This window comes from Hippoglossus stenolepis, chromosome 9, assembly GCF_022539355.2.
Source record: "Hippoglossus stenolepis isolate QCI-W04-F060 chromosome 9, HSTE1.2, whole genome shotgun sequence".
Lineage (NCBI taxonomy): Eukaryota > Metazoa > Chordata > Actinopteri > Pleuronectiformes > Pleuronectidae > Hippoglossus > Hippoglossus stenolepis.
In genome coordinates this window covers 17,700,377-17,722,130 of record NC_061491.1, presented here as the reverse complement: position 1 = coordinate 17,722,130, position 21,754 = coordinate 17,700,377, and the positions used below count along the sequence as shown (strand labels likewise).

Sequence of the window (21,754 nt, the reverse complement as noted above, 5' to 3'; positions counted from 1 at the left end):
AGAAAGAGCAACTGGCGCCGTAAAGTTCACCAAAATGCATCTTTAACGTAGTTGTACAGCTCCGTTGCGCTGGTTTCACGCTATAACCGCCCCATTAGGAGGCTTGAGCTCCTTCTCGTCACACTAGGACTACATTTCCCGTGTTGACCTGACAGCGGCTTCTGACGTCAAAGCTATGCGCCGGTTCTCACAGTTCTCGATGAAGGTCTTGATTAGCTACACAAAATAATACAAGATATTGAGGTACGTGCCAATTCACAACGAATTGTGACTTTCTTATAACACCGTTAGTTTTGTGTGCACCTTGCTCAATTGAACAACGTGTTAAACTGGTGATATTCAGGGTTTGTTGACAGGAAATGTACAGTATGAGCAGCATTAGCTTGTTAGCAGGCTAATTGATGGTAGCTAGCTAACATGTCTTGGCTGTTTTTAAATTGTGTATCGTATGTAGGTTACCTGGCTATATTGGTGTGAGTGAAAGTAGGAGGCAGTTAAAATACAGACTGGTTCGGTTGTGTGTTTGTTGGACATTTAGCTTGGTTTTTTATCTCAGATACAGATACTAATGCTAATGATTCATTCGAATTTTAACCTGTGATCTTTATTTTGCTCGCATGTGATCAGGTCATGTCGATTTCAGTCAGTGTGTTACCTCCCAGCTCAGTTGTCAAATATAAGCTAAAAGGCATTTGGGGAGGGGAGATAGATGTGCTATAAACACTACACTGTAAATATACCTTTATAAATGAGTTATCACTCAGAGGCTGAGACTGTGCAGGATGCTCAGTTGTGAAATGTTCACCTTTTTAGGCTCTAACTTCTCAAGTGTGTTAACAGAGCATGATGATGTTACGCGTGTCAAGACTACTATTGTGAAGTATTAACATGTGAAAAGAAGTTTATACATACAGAAACATGTAGGTCCAGTACCGAGATAACTGGGCTGGATACTTTCTTGAAGAAAATTGTACTTTCTTGATTCTTGTTGTTCTGGGTTTGTCCCCTCACGGTTGAATGCACTTATTCTAAGTCGCTTTGGATAAAAGCGTCAGCTAAATGAAGTGTAATGTAAATGATAAACCATGTAGGTTTGTTCTTATTTATCAGCGTAAAATATAGCTAAACGTTGCATGGCTGATTCAAGAGTATACTGCTGGGAAATGAGAAGCTGTAATTCCTGTAAGAATTGTTCATTATATCCAGCTAGTTTGAAAATATTATAACTTTTGTGTCTGCTCCGTGTAGGCACACTAACATGTGAGCTGCCTGTGCCAGTTCTGTTGCCAGTTTAATGCTTGATGACTCAACAGAAAGTTGAGTAACTAGTCGTATGTCTTGTGGAAGAACTGAAGAGAAGTAGTAAATTATTGTGTGTACGTTAATGTATATTTCCTGATGAATCATGACGTTGTAATTGCTAATGTTTTGTAATATTGTGAACACTTTGTCTTGGTTCTCTCTGTCTTTATTAGTCACCATGGTGATGAAGTCATCAGTTGAGGATGATGATGCTGGCTGGGGGTTAGGCATCCCAGAAAAGATGAGAAACAATGCCAACTGGGTTGATATTACACATGAATTCAAGGGTTCATGCAAAGGTAAAGTGTGTGTGTGTGTGTGTGTGTGTGTGTGTGTGTGTGTGTGTGTGTGTGTGTGTGTGTGTGTGTGTGTGTGTGTGTGTGTGTGTGTGTGTGTGTGTGTGTGTGTGCACGTGAGTAACAAGTGTAAAGTTACATGTATCAAAGGGAATAACGTCTTCTTCCTCTCCTCTGACCTTGTCCTCATCCTTTATTTATCCAGAGTTGAACCTTGGGGAGTTGCTTCATGACAAACTGTGAGTAAACTGCTACTTCACTGAAAAAAAATCACTTCCTCCGAGCTGAAGTTAGTCATTTTGCTTGTCCTCTAATAAACAAATTAGAGTTCATATAATATATTTCAGTGGTTCTCAAACTTGGGACATAGAGTCACTGTTGGTAGGTGCGGCTGGAACCCTAACCCTAACCCAAGGGAAAAATATGGAATGAAACCAAGTTTAATGATAATGTTTAATGTAATATGGAAAACAATCAAGAGTTTACGTTGATGCCAACATGCTCGTTTTATTATTGACCTTTTTTTACGGCTAATGAAGGGAAGCATGCCAGAAAAAAGTTTTAAAACCACTGGTCAACATAGTGTTTCATGTATAACTATATTAATGTCTGCAGCAGCTATCAGTATTATAATTAGTATTGTTACTACTGTTCAGAATCTAAGATGTAGACATTAAAAAATAGACTAATCTCTCTTCTGTGGTGGCAGGTTTGGCCTTTTTGAGGCTATGTCAGCCATAGAGATGATGGATCCTAAGATGGATGCAGGAATGATTGGAAACCAGGTCAACAGGAAAGTTCTCAACTTTGAACAAGCTATCAAGGTACCGTGCCACTGTCCAATGTAAACCAATTCATTGCCAGGAATCAGCACAAAAGGCCTGATTTGTCACAGTAAATAGTTAAATCAACATTGCTGTTGTTTTATTCTCTTGATTTTAGGAAGGTGTCATCAAGGTTAAAGACCTCCGTCTTCCTGAACTCATTGGGATCATAGACACATCTTTCTGTTGTTTGGTGAGTCTCACTTTCGTAAACAATGAGAGCCTTTGTTTTTGCCAATCTGTTGGGAATTCATCAACATGCAGTCAGTGTGTTTTTGTGCATAATATATAATGCTAGAGGTTTGTGTTTGGATGAAACCATTAAGAGGGTGATTTGTGTTGTAGTAGCTCTCTTCTACAGACACATGCACCACTGTGGGAGGTCCTTGTTGATGAGTCTACTTAAACATGTTTATACTTAGATCACATGGCTGGAGGGTCACTCCCTGGCACAGACTGTGTTCACGTGTCTTTACGTCCATAACCCGGACCTCATCGAGGAGCCAGCACTCAAATCCTTTGCCCTGGGCATCCTGAAGGTGTGTGACATTGCCCGAGAGAAAGTCAACAAGGCTGCTGTGTTCGAGGAGGTAAGCACCTTTCTACAGTATTTAACTGTGCCTGTGCATGAGTGACACTGCACTGGAAGGCTTCATTTTATTTGCAAATGTCTGTGGCTATAATTAGGCTATAGGCTAGGTGTCTCTTTATATTCTCTTTGGATCAGGTAATTCAATTTAATATTATGTGTTTCTTTCCACTGGTATTTATGAAAAAAAATCATTACTATGGTAAAAGGTCATTGTCTTGGAACTTAGATATTGAAAAGTTCAATATCTGATTGTCTCACTCTTTTCTACAGGAGGATTTCCAGGCCATGACTTATGGCTTCAAGATGGCCAATAATGTTACAGACCTGCGGGTGACAGGTACAAGTACTGCATTGTGACAAAGTCCACAGGTTCATGTATGCTGTAGACATTTGATGCCATTACAGATGAATACAGTTCATTCATAAGAACAAAGATACAGTAGTTGATGTCATCTTTCTCTCATGTGTTCATTTTACCAGGTATGCTGAAAGATGTGGAGGATGAGTTACAGAGAAAAGTTAAGGTATTTACTCTCTCTTTGTCATTTCAATGAACTTCTACAAATACAAATGCTTTTCTGAATATCGTTCCTCGTTTATCTTCTTCTCCCTCAGAGCACGCGCATTCGACAGGGTGAGCAGCGGGACCCAGAGGTTGAGCTGGAGGTGTGTGGCTTCATTCTTCTATGTCTGGAGTTTTTTTTTTTACATATTTGTTTTTATGTTGAAGTCATGTTTATGGAGAAGCATTTAGAGCATCCAAGAGCTAAACACTGCAATTTCATGATAAAATTAATAGGATGTGAGTAGTAAATCAGACAGAGTCACTGCTCTGCCACAGCCTTGTACTGGATCCCCACAAGACAACGCCTTCTTCTCTGTCTCTGTTTATTATAACTTTTTTCCCATCTTCCATCAATCAGCGTGTGGGCCTGAGGTGACCTTTAGAGACTCTACTTGGGAATTTCCATCTGTTTTATTTTAGAAACAAAAATAAAGCAAACAAGAAAAACAATCAGTCCAAAAACAAGGCTGTGTTATATAGTTATAATAACTGTATATGTTTATATGCCTGTTTAATGTTAGTCCATGTTTTTTTTTTCAGCATCAGCAGTACTTGGCACTTTTCAATAGGATCAAGTTCACACGCCTTCTACTGACTGCACTGATTGCCTTCACCAAAAAAGAGGTAATGCACACAAAAACAAGACAGTGACGGAATAAGTGTCTGACATCTGTTTCTGTCTGATACTTAGCATTGAAGCGGCTTGCATAAAAGTGTATTGTTTACTTACAGAAATGTGACTATTTTTTCTTTGTAATTATTTGTTTGTGTTTGAATCTTTATCAGACCAGCTCAGTGGGTGAGGCCCAGAAGCTTGTGGTCCAAGCAGCTGACCTCTTATCAGCCATTCATTCCAGTATTCAGCACGGTATCCAGTCACAGAATGACACCACTAAAGGAGGTAACACATACACACACATGCATACATATGCGTAGGATCTCAGTTTGGAAAATAAAAAAACTAAACGAAAGATAAACCAATAATGAAAATGTGCACATATTATACATATTCTTGCTCTCCAGAAATCTAGTCAATAGGTTGTCATGGCAACTGACACCAATACAATATAGTGTCCACTTGATGCTAGATAATGTATGTCCTCTACCTCAAGAGACTTCTACACACCAAAAAGTCTGTTAAAAGTTTGGGTTCATTTTTCTCTTGTTCTACTCGACTCCATTTAGTTGAGTCTCTTAGACCAGATTACTTAATAGTTATGAAATGTGACCTTAATTAACCTTTGTGTGTTTCTTTCTGTGCCTGCTGCAGACCACCCCATCATGATGGGCTTTGAGCCCCTGGTCAACCAGAGACTGCTGCCTCCCACGTTTCCTCGCTACGCCAAGATTATTAAGAGGGAGGACATGGTCGCTTACTTCAGCAAACTTATAGAACGTATCAAGACTGTCTGCGACGTGATCAACACCACCAACCTACATGGCATACTGGTAAACATAGACACAAATATTTCTTAGCCATATTTAAAAAATACAAAAGATTAAGACACGCCGTTGTTAACCTGAATATTGTGTTTGTGGCTTCACCAGGACTTCTTCTGTGAGTTCAGTGAGCAGTCTCCATGTGTGCTCTCCAGATCACTACTTCAAGTGAGTGAACGATTGTTGTTCTAATCCATTCGTCAGAGTTGTTGCTATATTTGCTCTCTGATCTGAGAGAAACCCTTTGAAATGTGTTACATGTTGTTGTTGTTGCTCCTATACATATATGCAGCAAGTAATAAAATCATTTCAACCGTGTTTCAAACTGTATTATAAAACGAGATGTTAATTTAAAACCCAGTATATGAAAATCAAACAGATTTTTTTCCTGCATATCCAGACAACGTTCCTGATAGATAATAAGAAAGTGTTCGGCACCCACCTGATGCAGGACATGATTAAAGATGCTCTGAGGTACTTCGTCAGCCCTCCTGTCCTCTCCTACAAGTAAGTGGGTCATTGGATAAAAACCCTGTGAATCACTTCAGGTTGTTCACGTCAGTGGTTTATCTCGGTCATTGTTTTTAAATCTTGTCTGTTGACTGTGTCTTGAGCTTTTTGTGTGTGTGTCTCCCCAGGTGTTGTCTGTTTAACAACCACCAGGCTAAGGACTACATCGACTCTTTTGTTACACACTGCTCCAGAGTACGTCCCCTTTACTGTTCCTATCCATATGGTCTGCACATCTGCTGCAGTTAAATACATTTTGATATCTCAGTTGCTCTGTACACGTTTTGGGCTGTTTTCAGAAGTTTAATAAACGATAATAGTTTGTAGTTTAGAATTGCTTTCATGAAAGAGTTCGATAAGATCTGTGCTATCTACTCAAATGAAAGGACAATGGGACATTTTCAGTTGTACTGTAATAAGAGGATTGGATTATCAGCTCTGAAAGTGTAGGCTACTCTACCATTAACATTCCCTATGTATAGGCAAGTAGAAGAAACTGTGTTTACTTATGTGTGTAAGTATGTTATCAATTCTCCCTGTAGCCATTCTGCAGCCTGATCCAGATCCACGGACACAACCGAGCTCGGCAGAGAGACAAGCTGGGTCACATTCTTGAAGAGTTTGCCACACTGCAGGACGAGGTGAACTACAGCTGTTTCTTCACTTTTCCTTTCATACAGTTGAACACGACACTGTTTTCACTTTTTGTGCCACACAAGTTAATCCTAGATTTGGATAGGAAACTTTTAGGTCCACAATAATTCACCTGTTGCACCTTAAACCTATGATTTCATTCACTCATTTCAGGGACATGGATTTTATCATTTTAAAACCAGCTACTAAAGTCTTCCTCTGTGCTTTACAGGCAGAGAAGGTGGACGCGGCGCTGCATGGCCTGTTGATGAAACTTGAGCCTCAGCGACAGCATCTCGCCTGTCTTGGCACCTGGATCCTCTACCACAACCTGAGGATCATGATCCAGTACCTGCTGAGTGGCTTTGAACTGGAGCTTTACAGCATGCATGAGTACTACTACATCTACTGGTACGGAGCACACACGTTTCTTTCTTGCTGAATGGTCAAAGTTAGGACACACTAAGGCTACATCCATACTACAACATTTTCATTTGAAAATGCATCAACTCTGCTACGGATACGCCTGGCGTCCACACTACTCTGGAGTTTTAGAGCTGCAAACTGAGAAGTTTGGAAATGCTGCTGTCCCAGTTTTAGTTTGAAAATTCTGGCACTGTGTTTCAGCCTGGAGGAAAAACAATGTTAAAAAGATGAGTGGAAATGACGAGTAAGAAAGACATTGGCAACCTTCAGCTGATTGAGTCTTTTCAACCTGTGCACCAACTATGGCTGATTCATCTGACTCTTATCACATGACCTACAATGACATATGAACCCGGGTTGGTTTTAGTTTTATAGAAAATGCCGTTTTCAAAAGAAAACGTAGTAGTATGGATGAAGCCTAAATCTTCTCTCAATATCATACACATGAGTATTTTGTTAATCTGTGAATATGCTTTTCTTTGACCGTAGGTACCTGTCAGAGTTCCTCTACGCGTGGCTGATGTCCACTCTGAGCAGAGCCGACTCCTCTCAGATGGCAGAGGAGCGGATTATGGAGGAGCAACTGAAAGGACGCAGCAGCAAAAAGACCAAGAAGAAGAAGAAAAGTACACGTCGTTGCATCATCCTCCCATTCTATGTCAAATTGGTTTCTTCCTGTTGGTGTAAGCGCAGATACTGATATGTTTGGGATAACTTTGCAGTTCGCCCTCTCAGCAAGGAGATCACCATGAGTCAAGCATACCAGAACATGTGTGCTGGCATGTACAAGGTAAGGCATGGATTAATGATCCCTCCTCACTCCCCTTTGAGATGTCCCACAGAGATGTAATCTGTCCTTTCTCTGCCTCTGTCTCTCTCTCTCCAGACAATGGTAGCTTTGGATATGGACGGAAAGGTGCCTAAGCCTCAGTTTGAGCTCGACAGCGAGCAGGTTCGCTACGAGCATCGCTTCGCCCCGTTCAACAGTGTGGTCACCCCCCCACCTGTGCACTACATCCAGTTTAAGGTACTTTTTCCATCCCTTGCTTTTATTTCATCATTGTTCTTCGTACCCTCCCATCCATACTCTGTTAGACTTTTCTTTCTGACTTTGTTCCCGCCCTTGACCGCTCCAGGAAATGTCCGATCTGAAGAAATATAATCCTCCGCCAGGCCCGGCTGACCTCTACCTGGCCGCCAGCAAACATTTTCAACAGGCCAAGCTCATCCTAGAAAATGTGCCCATCCCAGATCCAGAGGTCAGTAAATGAGACTATCATAAAAGAAATGCTGTTTGGTGTTTTGAAATTCCTCAGAACAAATTAAGTTGTTAATCTATTCCTTAATAGATTTCCTCATGTTTTATGGGGTCACAGTATGTTTTCTGCTGTATTGTACCAACCGTTGTCTGCATGAAGTTACTTCTTACATTCTACGTTGTCAGTAACCAGCTTTTAATGAACGATAACAGGTGAACCGTATACTGAAGGTGGCCAAACCCAACATAGTGGTTATGAAGCTGCTGGCTGGAGGACACAAGAAGGAGACAAAGGTAACACATGACACACATTCACTGGATTACTATTATTCACTTCCATGGTTACAGTCAATACAAATTAGTTGCCACACAAAGTGTTAAAAAAGGTTTGAATCCTGAATTGATGGCTTTATATTTTAAAAAGGAGTTATGTGTCTATAGTGGTGTTTAATTACCGGGGATTGTTACATATTGTTAAGACACTGTCTGAATGAAAACACATTTCTCTGTTCCCAGGTGCTCCCTGAATTTGACTTCTCGGCTCATAAGTATTTCCCTGTCGTCAAGATAATCTGATGCTGCTCTTCATCACCCGATGACGTCTCTGTTCATCAGCCGTACCTGAACAAGTGTGCAATGGCCCCGATCCAGCCCATGTCTGAACAGTGTGTGTGTGAATGAGTGAGATACTGCAAAGGAGTGTTTGTATATCCACATCTGTGAAAGTCTGTTTGTGTTTGTGTGTGTGTGGGATGTTTGTGTCAGACACAATGAGGTACTGGCCAATGGGATTTTTTTATAAGCTGCCTCCTGAACAGTTTTGTTATGGCTTGAAAATAATGCTGAAATGACAATGGATGCATATCATTAAATCCCATAAAAACCACCCAGCACCAGTCTCCTGTGAATACTGGACAATTTGCAGGAAAGAAATCATTGACAACATTCATGATCTCACGAGTGCAAAGTGAAGTTGAAAATCATCCTGCGCGCATTCAAATGTCGACTTGAAAAAACAGGGCAAGAAATGAAATCAATTAGAAATCAATATTTCACTTTCCAGACCACCTCAATCCAGCGCTGACCCCACAGGACAGAAGATCTGCAGCTCTCACATCTCAAGAACAAAATTAAATCTAAGTTTTGTATTAATCTTTCATGGAAGTCCTCGTTGTTTAAGAATTTTAAATGGGTTATAATATAGCTTTACAACAGTCACCCTGAACCGTCGGTAGTGGTAATCACAATATCTACGGTGCAGTGCTCAAGGACACAAATAATTACTAAAAGCCTGATGCATAAATATAGAATTTCTATTTAGGTGAGTAATTAATAGCAGTGTTAGATTCCCATGCATAAAGAAAGTAATATGCAATTCTCAGTTTTTCTATCCATGCTCATAGATACAACTGTGGGGCTTTGTGCTTTTTTTCTTCTGTGATGTGACTTGACACAACGCACTTTACAAAGTTAAAGTTTGACCAGAACTCGAGAGTAGTTGAACTGTCACATTTGACATTCAAATATACTTGAGAGAGATAACAAAAAAACACGCTATGAACTGGGACACACCACTTTTTATTCACAGGTACAATTTGCTTTTACAGACAGGTCAGGAAAGAAAAGAGGGATTTAAACGAAGCCTACAATCATAACTTTAAAGAGAAGTATGGATGATAGCTGGTGGTTGTAACTGCACTTAAGAACAATGGCCCTCATTCACCAATGTCTTCTTAAGAATTTCCTAAATTAGTTTTTAAGAAGTTTCCTAAGAAAACTCAACGTCAGATTCGTGATGAGTTCTTAAACTGATGGCATCTGTGTTCTTATATTGATGAATGCCATGTCTTCCCATAAAAGGGCATGAGACTGCAGTTATATTTTGCAGTGGACATAAAATACCACAAACAAACGATGCATGGAATCCAGCACGTTCAGTTAAATCTGTATCAGTAATTTAAACCTTAACTGTAGAATAAAAAACACACAATAACTGATTATTTTACTGAAGCCTTTCAGTTGTCAAGTATGTGTAAGAGTTCTCATCAGGGAGAGTAGATTCTGTTCTTACATAAGAAAAAAATCCCAGCTAAGAAAACATTGGTAAATGTCAGAATCTCCATAGAACCCACAGCTTAAGTGTGTTTTAAGAATAAATGTCCTCTTAAGAACGGTTGGTGAATGAGGCCCAATGTGCTGGCTTCTGTTGAAAAGTCTATTCTCCCTGCACAATGCAAAATCCAGTCTAGTTTCCAGTTTTAATCTAAAGTAAAATATGGTAAAAGTAAGTTGTCAGGTGATATTGATTAGAAATGAAAAAAGATATGAGATATTTTAATTATACTTTCTGAATTAGTGTGTGAGGTTCACTCATGGGTTTTTCTTCATGGTTTCATCAATCCACTCCCTGTAGCGGCAGATGTTTGCCATGACAATGGTGCTTGCACACTTATCCACAGGGTTGCTCAAAACGATCCCATGTAGGAGGTTGTTATACTCCACAGCTGAGCCAGCATCACCCTGAGAGAGAGAGAGAGAGAGAGATCAGAGTGGTGATCATTTCACATTGGTCATAACACAAAACAAAAGGAATTCTGTTAGAAAATGGAGAAATGTGCAATGTGTCAAAAATAAATGAAAGTGTTTGCTTACGAAGCAGGTCTCCACCCCCGGCCTAAAGGCACACATGGTGGATTCTTCATCGCTGACATATTGATCCCCAGGTTTATCATTCTCATCACACGTGGAAAGGTCTGTGCTGGCACACTTCAGACTCTTGGGCAGTTTGTTGTCTGAGGATTTCAAAGATAAATCGTCAGAAAAGTGACTTCTATCTTTATAAAAACTAAATCGAGTATCCTAGTTTTATTCGCTCACTTAAGATGTCAGCTTTCTTGGCTCCCCAGCCTCCGATCTCCACCTGCTGGTGTATCGCTGGTTTGGTGCACTCGTCTGGGGGGGGCAGCCTGATGGTGGGCAGCTTGTCAGACATGTCCTCGTTCAGTTTGATGAGCATGATGTCATGGGCCTTCCCCTCATCTTCTGTGTAAGAGAACTGCTGCTTGGTTGTGATGACCTGCTCCAATTTTTTAGACTTTCCTCTCACCGACGACCACAATTTCGTGAAAATGCCCACGTTATTGTTTACACCGAGCATCAGTTTCACATCCCTGCAGGAAAAAAGGTAAATTAGAAGACTAATGTGACTAATGTAAATATGAAGAATGCTAAAATATTTTTTAATTGGAATCGTTTTTTATGATTTGGCTTATTCAATTTTCTATCCATACTTCCACCAACCAGGTTATGTTTGATTTTGCAAAAAATTGTGGAGGGGAAGGACATGACCCAATAAAGACCCATTTCAGTTTTGGTGTGGATCAGATTCCTATAAGATATATTTTATATTTTATTTAAACATTTTCATTGATTCCTCAGAAAATAATTAATGGATCTCAATGAGAAAAATCAGGCATGTTAAGTGGACTAATATTTATGAGTTTGTGCAATTTGGTGCAGAGCCAAATACATATGTATGCATTTTATTTAAATGTTTAACTGTTGGACTAGTTCTATATATGTGTTTTCTATGTGCAGTGGTCCTTTCACTTGTAATTTTGTTTTTATTGTCTACATTTTAGACACTTTTTGAGTCTAATTCCCCGTCTGAATCAAATACCATTAATCAGACAGGTGAAGTCTGTGAAAACTGCAGGAGGATGCATGTGTCTCTTACTGTTCAGCGCAGTGAGAAGCAGTGATGACCCAGCGGGTGTTGATCAGCGAGCCGCCACAGGACTTTCCCGGCTGAATAGACTGAATCTGCACATGGTACTGTCTGTCCGTCTTACAGGACCTACTCCCAACAACCCTCTTCTCAATGGCCCCTGATGCAGCAGCTGACATGGGGAAGCAGAGGAGACGGCACACTTATCAGCTTCAAGCTAAGCAATTACACGTATTTAAAGGGTGTTTTAGTTGAAGCAGAATAAAACCAAACTTACCTGCAAGAAGCAAAAGGATGACAGAGCTGAGCTTCATGGTCCCTCTGGTTGTGGATGACTTCAGGTGTTTCTCTGACTCATCCCTCGTCTCTATATACTGCGAGTCAGACGTGACTTCAGCGTGAGTGAGATAGACATCAGTTCACTCCCCACACCTCTGTCTTCATGGCCTTTCATTTACCTGTTACGGTGACGGGATGGACTGATGGGGTGGGACGAGTGGAGGGTTTGGACAGCGGGAAGGCGTGTACTGAAAAACTCACACCACACAGTGTATGATCCTCTGAACAGGAAGAGCCAGGTCAGAGCATCTTTGTGTCAATCTTACCGTTGCTCTGAGTGTCAAAATAAGATGATTGTAGTCATGCAGGTTATTGTCTTTTGAAATGATTTTCGGGAATATTTCTAATTAACTGCAGCCCTCTGTCCTTTCGTATTTATGTATCATGTTTGATCTCATCTCTACACTACGAGTTCAGCTGAGCTCTCAGAACCATTCACTCGTTATTGAGACAAGATGATGGTGTCACGTCAGCAATGGACCATCAATATCAAAACCAGAGATTATATTTTAAATGTCACCATGTTACTACAGATGTTAGGGTGTATAATGCTGTTTTATATTAAACCTAATTTATAGCAGCATGTCAATGTGTTGTTTAATCAATATGCAACATAAAATGTATTAATACTATCAACGGTTGGCCTCGAGTCCTTTTTGTCTTATACTAAGAACAGAGGACACAGTAGCTCAGTATTTTGGGACAAGTTCATGATGACTCGTAAAAAGCTACTGAAATCATATCTGCACATTTGTGGAATGCGTATGTAGCAGAACAGTAATTAAAAGCTGTATAACATGCCATTAAAAAGTACATATACTGTGTCCATCTTCTTTTTGCTTTCAGTTTTGAAAGCAAAATCTTTTTAAATTGTAACTTTAGAATACCAGAACTTTATACGGTTTTATTGTTCTAGCCTAGAATTTAAATTCATTCAGTTTTTCTCTTTGTCCTCTGCTGTTAGCTACAACTGTCATATTTTGAATAATTGATCAAATGAAGCTTCAACTGTCACAAGTGGAGAGAAGTGCAGTATCTATACAAATACTTTAAAACTACACACTATCATCACTTCTCCTTTGACTGTACTGCTCTCCTATTTGCTTAGTGACATACATCTGGATAATGTATTAATCTCTTAAAGGCTTGTGAACACTTGAACCAAATGATATTTTCATTTGCAAGAATCCTCCTGACAGTAAGCTCCACATGAAACACACACCTTGATAGTGGTAATAAAAACAGTCTTTATTCTCTATCACCAATAAAGCCTATGATTATTTAGATCTTTCAGAAATTTGTTCAGCAGTACAGAATAAAATTAACATTTACACAAATTCAAATCGACAACAAAAAAAGTTTATCCAATGTATAAAAATAATAAAACATTTTTTTCTCTCCAGGTGCACAGACTTGTGGTTCAGGAAATTTGAGTTTTTACACAATTGAGAAGCCAAAGCAGTCAAGACAACGAATAACAGCAACTCTGAAAATTATATAATACAATTATAGAATAAAACATGTCACGCGTCTCCAGAATCAACCAAAGTGGGGGAAGATTCAGACAAAAGGAGTGAAGATCATGGATATTTCCTGGGCGATGTTGCAGCGACAGTATATCTTTATTGACGAAGGGTTTCCCTGTAACCTTCTGTCTGTATGAGGGAACTTTATTGTTCTCGTGATTAGATCATTTATCTTTCTTTAGCATTCCTATTATATATATTGTTACTGTGACGAGCAGGCCCAGATTTAAAAAAACAATAAAGAAACATAAACAAACGTTAAGTTAATAACATTGATTCTACCTGTCATTTATTTTGACCTTTGACATTTGAGGGGACACTCTCTGGAAAAAGTTTCGAAATTATAAACCACCGTTTTTGGTCGTTTGGGAAACGTTACCATATAATAAATAACTTAACCAGAAACACTCTTCACAGGTGGTCAAGCCTTTTATGAAGCTATGAGTAAATGTAGATAAAAGAATGTACTATAACATCTTATTTGACCTTTTTGACAGAAAACGAGAGTTGTACCAAATATCACATGGTTTCAAAAGGTTCTCCCAAATACGCACAATGAGGTTTGGATGACACTTGCAGTTTTATGACGTGATGTTTTCGAGTTCAGAGTTTGTTGTGCTCAAGCAGTCAACTGAACCACAGAGTTCCTGGAAAATCCAGCATATAAAATGTTTCATAAACTGTATATTCTGTTCATGCATTTTCATTAAAACGGACATAAGCTTCAACTCAAACTATGTCAAAACTAGGCTTTGTACGGCTGCATTTTTACATCAGAAGGGATTTTGATAAAATCCTGCAAATGTTAAAACTTTTAGTTCGATCCTTCACACCTGGACCTGTTAAAGTCAGGTGCACTGCAGCTGATCGGTACAGACAGTAAAACAAACCCTCTGTGTTCCAATAACCGTTTAATCAAAGACAGACTCCTGATAACAGAAATCTAGGAAGATAACTTTCCACTGTTACACACTGTTGATAAGTCAGTGTGTTATGGAAATGACGGCCATTACAGCAGTGTGGAGGCAACCACCTCTGAATAAAGCAGGAAACAAAAATAAATATTCTAACCCGTATATACGATAATATACAAGGCAATAGAATATCCTAACTTTGTTATTTATGATGTCTTAATATAAGTTTGTGTTTGCGCTCAAATACAAACACACAATTTCCAGCCTAGTACAGTTTGAAGTTGAGCAGATGAATACATTTTAGCACAGCTACTGAACAGTTCACATCTACTGGACTCCAGGAGCATGAAAGCACAACACACTGGTCCTACTTCAAGGAAATTACCTTCATAATATTACAGCGATTCTCACAAATGGCTCTTCATGTTCTCAACAAAGCACAGACTAATGAACAGACGAAACAGTATCCACAAAGTAAAACTCACAAACCTCTGAGCAGGTGCACAGAAGCAACCGATCACAGAGGAAAACTGGTGTACACGGAATTAATAAGGCATGCGTCATAATAAAGTAAGATTGTCGATCTAATATAATCTATTGTCCAGATGTTCCAAACTATTTCTTTCATTATAATTTATTATTGTGTTTTTCTGTTTTATGTAGAAACATTCAACCTCATCACTGTGCGTGATCTGAGAATAAAAGCCAAGATGCCGAGGCAATTGATTAGCCAAGTTTAGAGGGGATTGCTCATTGATCAAAATTTACAGAAATCATAACATAGTATGTTGAAAACACAAGAGCATATAAACCATACGGGGAATTTGTTCATTTGTTATGTGGCGTTTTATTAAACCAGTCCACAACGTCTATAGCTATATGGGAATTAGAAAATAAGCTGTTCTTGTTTTTCCATCTGTAAATAACATCGAACAACAAGATTACCCCCACGTTTCCTTTATTTGCTGCTTTTTACATGCATATACTAGCTTTTTTTTAATGAAATGCTCTGACTATTGATCTGAGGTCAGCATCTTTCCTATGAGAGACTGTACAAGAGTAGCTTAAGGCATTGTTAAAGATGCTGTTGTACCTCAGGGAGAGACAACGCCCCCTGAAGGAGGAGTCCTGTCACTGGGATCACGCCGATCATTTAAAATTACTTCAGTATTTGACACCTAGTAACCCTATAAGGGTCTTTAACATCATCTTCAAGTTACAGTCATAACAGAGTGAACATAAGACAACACACCTAATTCGGAAATCAAAAACTACCGATTCTTAAAAATACTTAGAATCACCAAGTGTTTTTATGACACCTACAGTTCAGGGAATTAATGTGAGCACAGTCGCCATCATAGCCGGGTTTTATGTGTACAGTGAAGTGCATATAAATGTATATTTGACTGACACTGCATGTTGCAAGCAATGACAATATATAGATAGAGGACATGGCAGCTGCCGTATAATCATAAACTCCACCTCCTCCATGTTAGTGCATTGGAATTTGATCTAAACTTAAATTGACACTTTTTTCCCCCAAGAAAAGTTGCCTTCACTGATGTTATCACGGATCATCTGTATAGATGTTCAAGTGTTCTTATTTTTCTGCTAAGATTAGATTTAACTATTTAATGTTATAAAAATAGTTGGAGACGTTATGACTGACAGCTGTGATTGACTCAGGATTGGATGTGAAAATGTATGGGCGGAACTTTGATACCAAGACTTCACTCGAAAATCACTACTGTGAAGTGTCATCATTATACAGTCGTTGATTGCAATCAGTTGTGAACTAGATATGAAGTTGCAAATACTCGTACTCCAATAAGAGATGAATTGATGATCCCGCCTGGGAACTTACCAGACAGCATGTAATATTCTGATCAAGGTAATAAATAAGACAACTCAAGAAGAAAATCCTGATGAAAATAACGAACGTTAAGTTTTTCATACAGAATTTTACATTGGGATTTGCTTTGTGTTAACTGTGTTTCAAGGGCTGCATTAACCTGTATGGTGTGATTGCGCTGACGTGTAAAACGTCTTATTTCCTGATGTCACGTCCGGGATCCTTCTTCAACACCAGCTCTGCAAAAAGGTTTGTGAATAAAACAAAAACATTATGACACTCTAACAATAAAAGCCTCTATAGACATAAGGATGGACATGTGCTAAATGCCTTTTCATTTGTTTCTTGATGGCAGCATATTGCACAACTGAGGTATGACTAAAATATATGAAAATATATAGATTATAAAACAAACAGTCCAGTTCCAGTAGTATTTGCTTATCAGGTGGCGATAGAGCTGGCTGAACTGGAAAATCTTACATGTGTAACTATATTAATATGTATATTTGTCCTAAAACCAGATAATTACTTTAATTAGAACTTCTCAAGGTAACATGGTAACTTCACCATTACAGTACAGTTTAGCTGCAACTAGATGAATTTGTGCTTGTTCAATAAAAAGATCCGACTGATCTCAGCAAACATCTCCTGAAGTTAAGGAACGTATGATGTACGACATGTTGATACAATCTCATGGTACCATTTGAACCTGTGGAGCAGGTAAATGTCGCTGAGGAAGATCTCAGTGTTTACCTCAGTGTTGAGCAAGTTCTGCTTGTTTGTCTGCTTCAAATTCCCCTTCGTTCTCATCATCGCCGTTATAGTCAGCCAGCTCTTCCTCCATGTCCTTGTCTATGAAACAGCACAATTCACATGAAACAAACACACATCCCTGCAGGACAGTGCAATTATTTCTTTAAAAAAAAGCAATATATATCTGTCACTCAAACTCTATCTATGGCCTTCAAACGGTAAGATAAACCAACGTACCGATATTTTCTGCCCGTTTAATCTGCTGTTGTTTCTTCAAATCAGCTCCACCCACAATGTGATTGTCTGTGTCATACTCTTCTGGCTCCAATTTCTGACCATCAGGCATCTCATCGACCTTTCCCTGGCCAATCAGCATGCCCTCCATTCCAGGGTCTACCTCAGGACACAAGACATTTGAATTTTATAACAAATTAACAACTTCTTCACAGAGACAGCCTATAGTGTTAGGGATAACTGACCATCACTGCTGATCCTCAGTGAAAAAAGGCAGAGGGGACCACGATTTGTCATGCTATCTCAGCTGTATTACACATTAAAAGAAGGGTGTACACATACATATGAAAGTGTTGGATATACATGGTCCCTTATGGCATAGAAATATGCACGTATACATCGGGTTGTCTCAGTTTGTGAAATTACGGAAGCGACACTGATGTGATTTTAAAGGCCTTCATCCCTTCTGTTAGCAATGTGTTTGATTCTCTGAGTTCTTTACCTTCTGTCTGAGTGCCCTCTTCATGAACATCCATAAACTCCATGTCTTTATCCTCAGTCAGATTATTCTTCATCAGTTTACTGGTCTCTGTCCCAGCCTCATTTGTTTTGACAGCTCCCTCTAGTGGTGGTAAAATATCCTGCTTGACTGCAGTAGCAGAGGGAACAGACTGGAGCTCTTCCTGAGAGACATCGTTCACTGAGGGCACAGGGTCATCAGAACCTGGAATATAATGAGGCAATGTGAGGATCAACAGCTGTTAGTCCAAGTGTGCTTTAACATATAAACACACACAATACATCTGATGTTGCGCGTGTACATACACATACATATTAGTGTAAATGCATGCTTTATGTGTCCGATTTCAGTTATGTACACTGAGCCATCCATGTTTCACTGTTACCTTGGTCGACAATAATCTCATTAGTCAGTAGTTCAGTTGGTTCATTTTCTTTGGGCCTAGAGACACTTGGAGTGTGGCTCACAACAGTTGAGTTCTTCTCCGGATCAGCCACCGACACAATGGGTCTGTCCGCTTTTCCTGCTCGATCCATTGTTTTTTCCTGCTGAGGAGTAAATCTCAATTTACACCAAATTCCTTTACGTGACCACAAGAAAAGCTTTTCCACAATGATCACAAAAGTAGGAAACATAAAACCCAGTCAATGCTAAAGGATCTTTTCATTATAAAGAGTTCAAGATAGAGAGGGGCCTAACAGAATACTCTGTAATACTTTACTACATTCTACTATATACAAAGATGCAACATCAACTCCATTTTCCCATTTGCATGTAAACAAACTGTAGAGAATGATCATGACTTAGAAAAAGCAGTGGTGTCAGGTGGGCTGGTTAGAACATCACCCAGCCAGATGAGCTGCTTTCTGTATTACAAACACATGCAAATAAATGTATCACATTACACTTAACAGGGTTTTAACAGAGGAATGGTGCGTTTATAATTTCCATATGGCTTTATCAGCACTGATCCACTGCTCTGATGCAAACCTTGTGAAAAGACTCTGGACGTCACATGGTTCAATATCAAACAGAAAAAGCAACTCACCTGTGAGGAGACGACTGAGGGAGAGCTGATGAGCTTCTCCATTTTCTTCTGAACTTCAAGTTTAGCAGCTGCTACTCTCTCATCACACAACTCCTTCTGGGACAGGACCTGAGAGTGACACTGGGTCCTGCACAAAACAGACACACACAGAGACATGTTAACAAAGGAATAAAATGCATATATTTACTGCACTCACTGTGTAATTCATAATTAGAGTTCATGATCAATCGTGATTATTGTCAATTATTCAAATCAAGAGAGCTGCAATTACTATAAATGCAGATTAATTCATCTTACATGTCATAAGTGAGTTTGCTGTTAAGGGTGTTGATGTTGCCTTGGCAACTCTGTAGCTCCCTTTGCAGCTTCCCCACTTCTTCATTCAGCTGATTCAACTGACCTGAAGTACAAACACAAGCAAGACAATAAGAGCCACATAAGAATATTATATATTTAATATATAATTTTTCTATGGAGATCTGTCTGCTGTTGTTTTTTAGATTTAACAGGTCAAATGTCAACAGTTACCTTTGAGTTCCTGTGTTGTTTTGGAAGAAGAGGACATATTCTCCTGCAGGGTTTCCTAAAAACAAAATTACCAATTAATTAATTAATTATCAATATTCATCATGATCATCATCATCAGTTTGTGTCCTTCATAATTTGTAAGTTTATTGTGGATCACTTCAAGAAGTAAGCAAAAGAAGTGTTTTATTGGCCCCAAATTCAATTGTGGTGGTAGTTCATAGGCAACATTTTAACATTCACTCCCAGGGGTGTATGTGTGCACCTTCTCTTGGTTGCAGGAGTTCTCTAATGCTTCCAGCTGTCTCTTGTACAGGCTTTCTTGTTGGCTGATCTCCTCTTTCTGTCTCTGGATCTCCTCCTGGAACTCATTTTTCTTAATCTCTGATACTCCTCGCTCAGCTGCTCCACGTCGCACTTGGCCCTCCATCTCATACAGCTTAGTCTGAATCACGCACAGAAAGACACAGTTCAAGGTTAAGGACACATCACACTACTTACTACCGTTTTAGGTTATTAATTCTGCATGAGCTCAACTCAATAAGATTTAGACAGAAAAGAACACAAACAATAATCTTGCTGTTTAGTAAACATGGTAAGAAACTGGGTAGGTGAAAAATTTAATTAAGACTTAATGTAAAGTTGATTTTTTTTCTTAATGTCACATACACCCAAGAAAGTAAAAGGCTTTCAGTAACAAGGCCGCAAATGCTTCACAGAACAGCTGAGATGTGTGATTGGGCCTTTAGTCTATTCCTGTTCTGCAATACAAAACAATCAATGTCCTGGGTTAGGTTAATTATTTATAGTGACTTGCACGAAAGGATATGTTAAAAATGTATCTGCCATTCTGAAAGTTGGATAAGGAAATTAAATAGTGAGCAAAAAGGCCGTCCCACATAAAAACTAAAAAACATGAAACCTTAATAAAATGATGGGATAAAAATGATGATCAGCACCAACAGAATCAGTTAATAATAAAAACATGTTTCATCGACACATCATCTCCCTTCAACTTATGATGCTCACTCCAGTGGCCTTTAATATATATAAAAAAAAATTGCAGTACCAATTTCAAATGGGAATATTTGCAATGTTCAGTATGGTTAGAAAACCACAGAAAACCACAGAGACTAATAGATTCACTCACCTGTAGCTCAAGGTTGCGGGAGCTGCACACCCAGTAGTTAAAGCCCAGAACCAGGATGCAGGCGATCAGAGCGCCGATCATTAAAGGGGGTGATCTTCCTCCACGACGCCCGTTTCCCAACCCACCCATAGCTGTCTACAGAAGGAAGACACACATACCAACGGCCAGGGTCAGCTCACTTTCCGATAACTGTATAACTGTATGTTGTAAACTATTCATTAAAAACAGCTTAGTGTCAGACTTTTAAATAGCAGTGGATTACATCAAACTAATCTTGTACTAAGTTCATGTTGCACAGAAAAATCGAGCACAGGAAGTGTTGTCTGAAATCACAGTATAATTAGATACACGACTACAGATTCTGCAATTATGAAAACGTGGCTTTGTGCACACAAATGTGAGGACTGTTCATAAGAGACACCTGCTCGTTGTGTTGCCAAATACTGAACCGGAAGAACTCAGATTTGTTCCCCCAGAAACAATGGTGACTCAATGCAAATGTTTGCAAGATGGTGAGAAAGCAAACATTAGCAGGTGATGCCCGGGGAGCCAGGAGGTGAATCTCTGCAGCTGCTCACTCACTCACACCACCAAGTACTAATGGAAAGTGTTAAACTAGCTGTTTACATTCACGTAGAAAGATGAATCTCTGTATCAGGTTACAGGGGAAGGTGTCAGTCTCAGACCAATAAATAAACCAGCACTGGGAGAAGATCTGTACAATCTCGTCACAGATTACTGCTTCGTTACACGTGTTAACTAATTACCAAACCTAAACCTAACTAAAAAGGTATTTCTTATTCTCGACCAGCTGAACTCAGGGCAGGCAGGAGCCTGCCTCTCGTCCACTATAGCTGGACTAATTAGCAGGAAGCGATATCTTTGCTTCAGTAAAGTATATTAAAAAAACATGGCAGTCGTAGAGACACAGTGTGGTGACGAATACAAGCAGCATTTGTCTTATTTAACATTCAAGTCAACGCTAACAGCGGTCTACGTTGCTAGCAGCCAATGCTAACAGCTGTCTACGTTGCCACCCCACGTCGCTAGCTAGTTAGCTGCCGTTAGCTAGCGTTAGCATTGTTAGCACTCGACTTACCCGGTGCCCTTTAGCCGCGAAAGCAGGAATTAAAGGTCGGTCCCGGTACGTGCGGTGACTCTCGGTGATGTATTTGACAACCTGCCCGCGTCTCCGTGGAAATTATCTGCGCATTACCACCGCACGGTTAGCTCGTATCCATTGTTGTCACACAAACGGCAGAGCAACCCAGTGTTTACCGTTCACTACGGTCTTCTGACGAGGTGCGGTTTGACTTTTCA

General features: G+C 39.5%; 3 protein-coding genes across 4 annotated transcripts; 1 reads left to right on the top strand and 2 right to left on the bottom strand.

Moving 5' to 3' along the window:
- Positions 1 to 91: 91 nt before the first annotated feature.
- Positions 92 to 8,737, top strand: naa35 (N-alpha-acetyltransferase 35, NatC auxiliary subunit). Its single transcript, XM_035166663.2, has 23 exons — positions 92 to 243; positions 1,476 to 1,601; positions 1,804 to 1,837; positions 2,308 to 2,422; positions 2,541 to 2,615; positions 2,845 to 3,012; positions 3,285 to 3,351; positions 3,495 to 3,538; positions 3,630 to 3,680; positions 4,120 to 4,203; positions 4,366 to 4,480; positions 4,850 to 5,028; positions 5,128 to 5,187; positions 5,420 to 5,526; positions 5,658 to 5,724; positions 6,072 to 6,170; positions 6,395 to 6,573; positions 7,078 to 7,214; positions 7,311 to 7,378; positions 7,475 to 7,615; positions 7,725 to 7,847; positions 8,060 to 8,140; positions 8,363 to 8,737. The coding sequence occupies exons 2-23, from the start codon at positions 1,481 to 1,483 to the stop codon at positions 8,420 to 8,422; spliced, it is 2,175 nt and encodes a 724-aa protein (XP_035022554.1). The 5' UTR covers positions 92 to 243; positions 1,476 to 1,480; the 3' UTR covers positions 8,423 to 8,737.
- A 702-nt stretch (positions 8,738 to 9,439) lies between these two features.
- Positions 9,440 to 13,007, bottom strand: LOC118115491 (kallikrein-2). Its single transcript, XM_035166670.2, has 5 exons — positions 11,851 to 13,007; positions 11,583 to 11,745; positions 10,724 to 11,016; positions 10,499 to 10,638; positions 9,440 to 10,366 (listed from the first exon to the last, which is right to left on the bottom strand). The coding sequence occupies exons 1-5, from the start codon at positions 11,885 to 11,887 to the stop codon at positions 10,217 to 10,219; spliced, it is 783 nt and encodes a 260-aa protein (XP_035022561.1). The 5' UTR covers positions 11,888 to 13,007; the 3' UTR covers positions 9,440 to 10,216.
- Positions 13,008 to 13,139: 132 nt separating this feature from the next.
- golm1 (golgi membrane protein 1) lies at positions 13,140 to 21,753 on the bottom strand. Of its 2 annotated transcripts, none has more exons than XM_035166668.2 (11): positions 21,534 to 21,753; positions 20,435 to 20,569; positions 19,550 to 19,729; positions 19,288 to 19,342; positions 19,057 to 19,159; positions 18,760 to 18,886; positions 18,097 to 18,256; positions 17,694 to 17,915; positions 17,195 to 17,350; positions 16,958 to 17,056; positions 13,140 to 16,443 (listed from the first exon to the last, which is right to left on the bottom strand). In XM_035166668.2, the coding sequence occupies exons 2-10, from the start codon at positions 20,561 to 20,563 to the stop codon at positions 16,959 to 16,961; spliced, it is 1,230 nt and encodes a 409-aa protein (XP_035022559.1). In that variant the 5' UTR covers positions 20,564 to 20,569; positions 21,534 to 21,753; the 3' UTR covers positions 13,140 to 16,443; position 16,958. The 2 variants fall into 2 exon arrangements, with proteins under 2 accessions (XP_035022559.1, XP_035022558.1); XM_035166667.2 differs by having other exon boundaries at positions 18,097 to 18,259; positions 21,534 to 21,752.
- Between the last annotated feature and the right edge of the window lies 1 nt (position 21,754).

What these genes read in the sequence shown, in the direction of transcription:
- golm1 (XM_035166667.2), bottom strand. Translation starts at nt 20,563, where the DNA reads ATGGGTGGGTTGGGAAACGGGCGTCGTGGAGGAAGATCACCCCCTTTA. An exon ending in CCCGCAACCTTGAGCTACAG is followed by an intron (nt 19,730 to 20,434) that starts GTGAGTGAATCT and finishes TGCGTGATTCAG; the next exon opens with ACTAAGCTGTATGAGATGGA. An exon ending in TAAACGGGCAGAAAATATCG is followed by an intron (nt 17,057 to 17,194) that starts GTACGTTGGTTT and finishes GCTGTTTCATAG; the next exon opens with ACAAGGACATGGAGGAAGAG.
- LOC118115491 (XM_035166670.2), bottom strand. Translation starts at nt 11,887, where the DNA reads ATGAAGCTCAGCTCTGTCATCCTTTTGCTTCTTGCAG. An exon ending in CATCCTTTTGCTTCTTGCAG is followed by an intron (nt 11,746 to 11,850) that starts GTAAGTTTGGTT and finishes TCCCCATGTCAG; the next exon opens with CTGCTGCATCAGGGGCCATT. An exon ending in CGGGGGTGGAGACCTGCTTC is followed by an intron (nt 10,367 to 10,498) that starts GTAAGCAAACAC and finishes TCTCTCTCTCAG; the next exon opens with GGTGATGCTGGCTCAGCTGT.
- naa35 (XM_035166663.2), top strand. Translation starts at nt 1,481, where the DNA reads ATGGTGATGAAGTCATCAGTTGAGGATGATGATGCTGGCTGGGGGTTA. An exon ending in AGGCTGCTGTGTTCGAGGAG is followed by an intron (nt 3,013 to 3,284) that starts GTAAGCACCTTT and finishes TCTTTTCTACAG; the next exon opens with GAGGATTTCCAGGCCATGAC. An exon ending in CCAACCTACATGGCATACTG is followed by an intron (nt 5,029 to 5,127) that starts GTAAACATAGAC and finishes TGGCTTCACCAG; the next exon opens with GACTTCTTCTGTGAGTTCAG.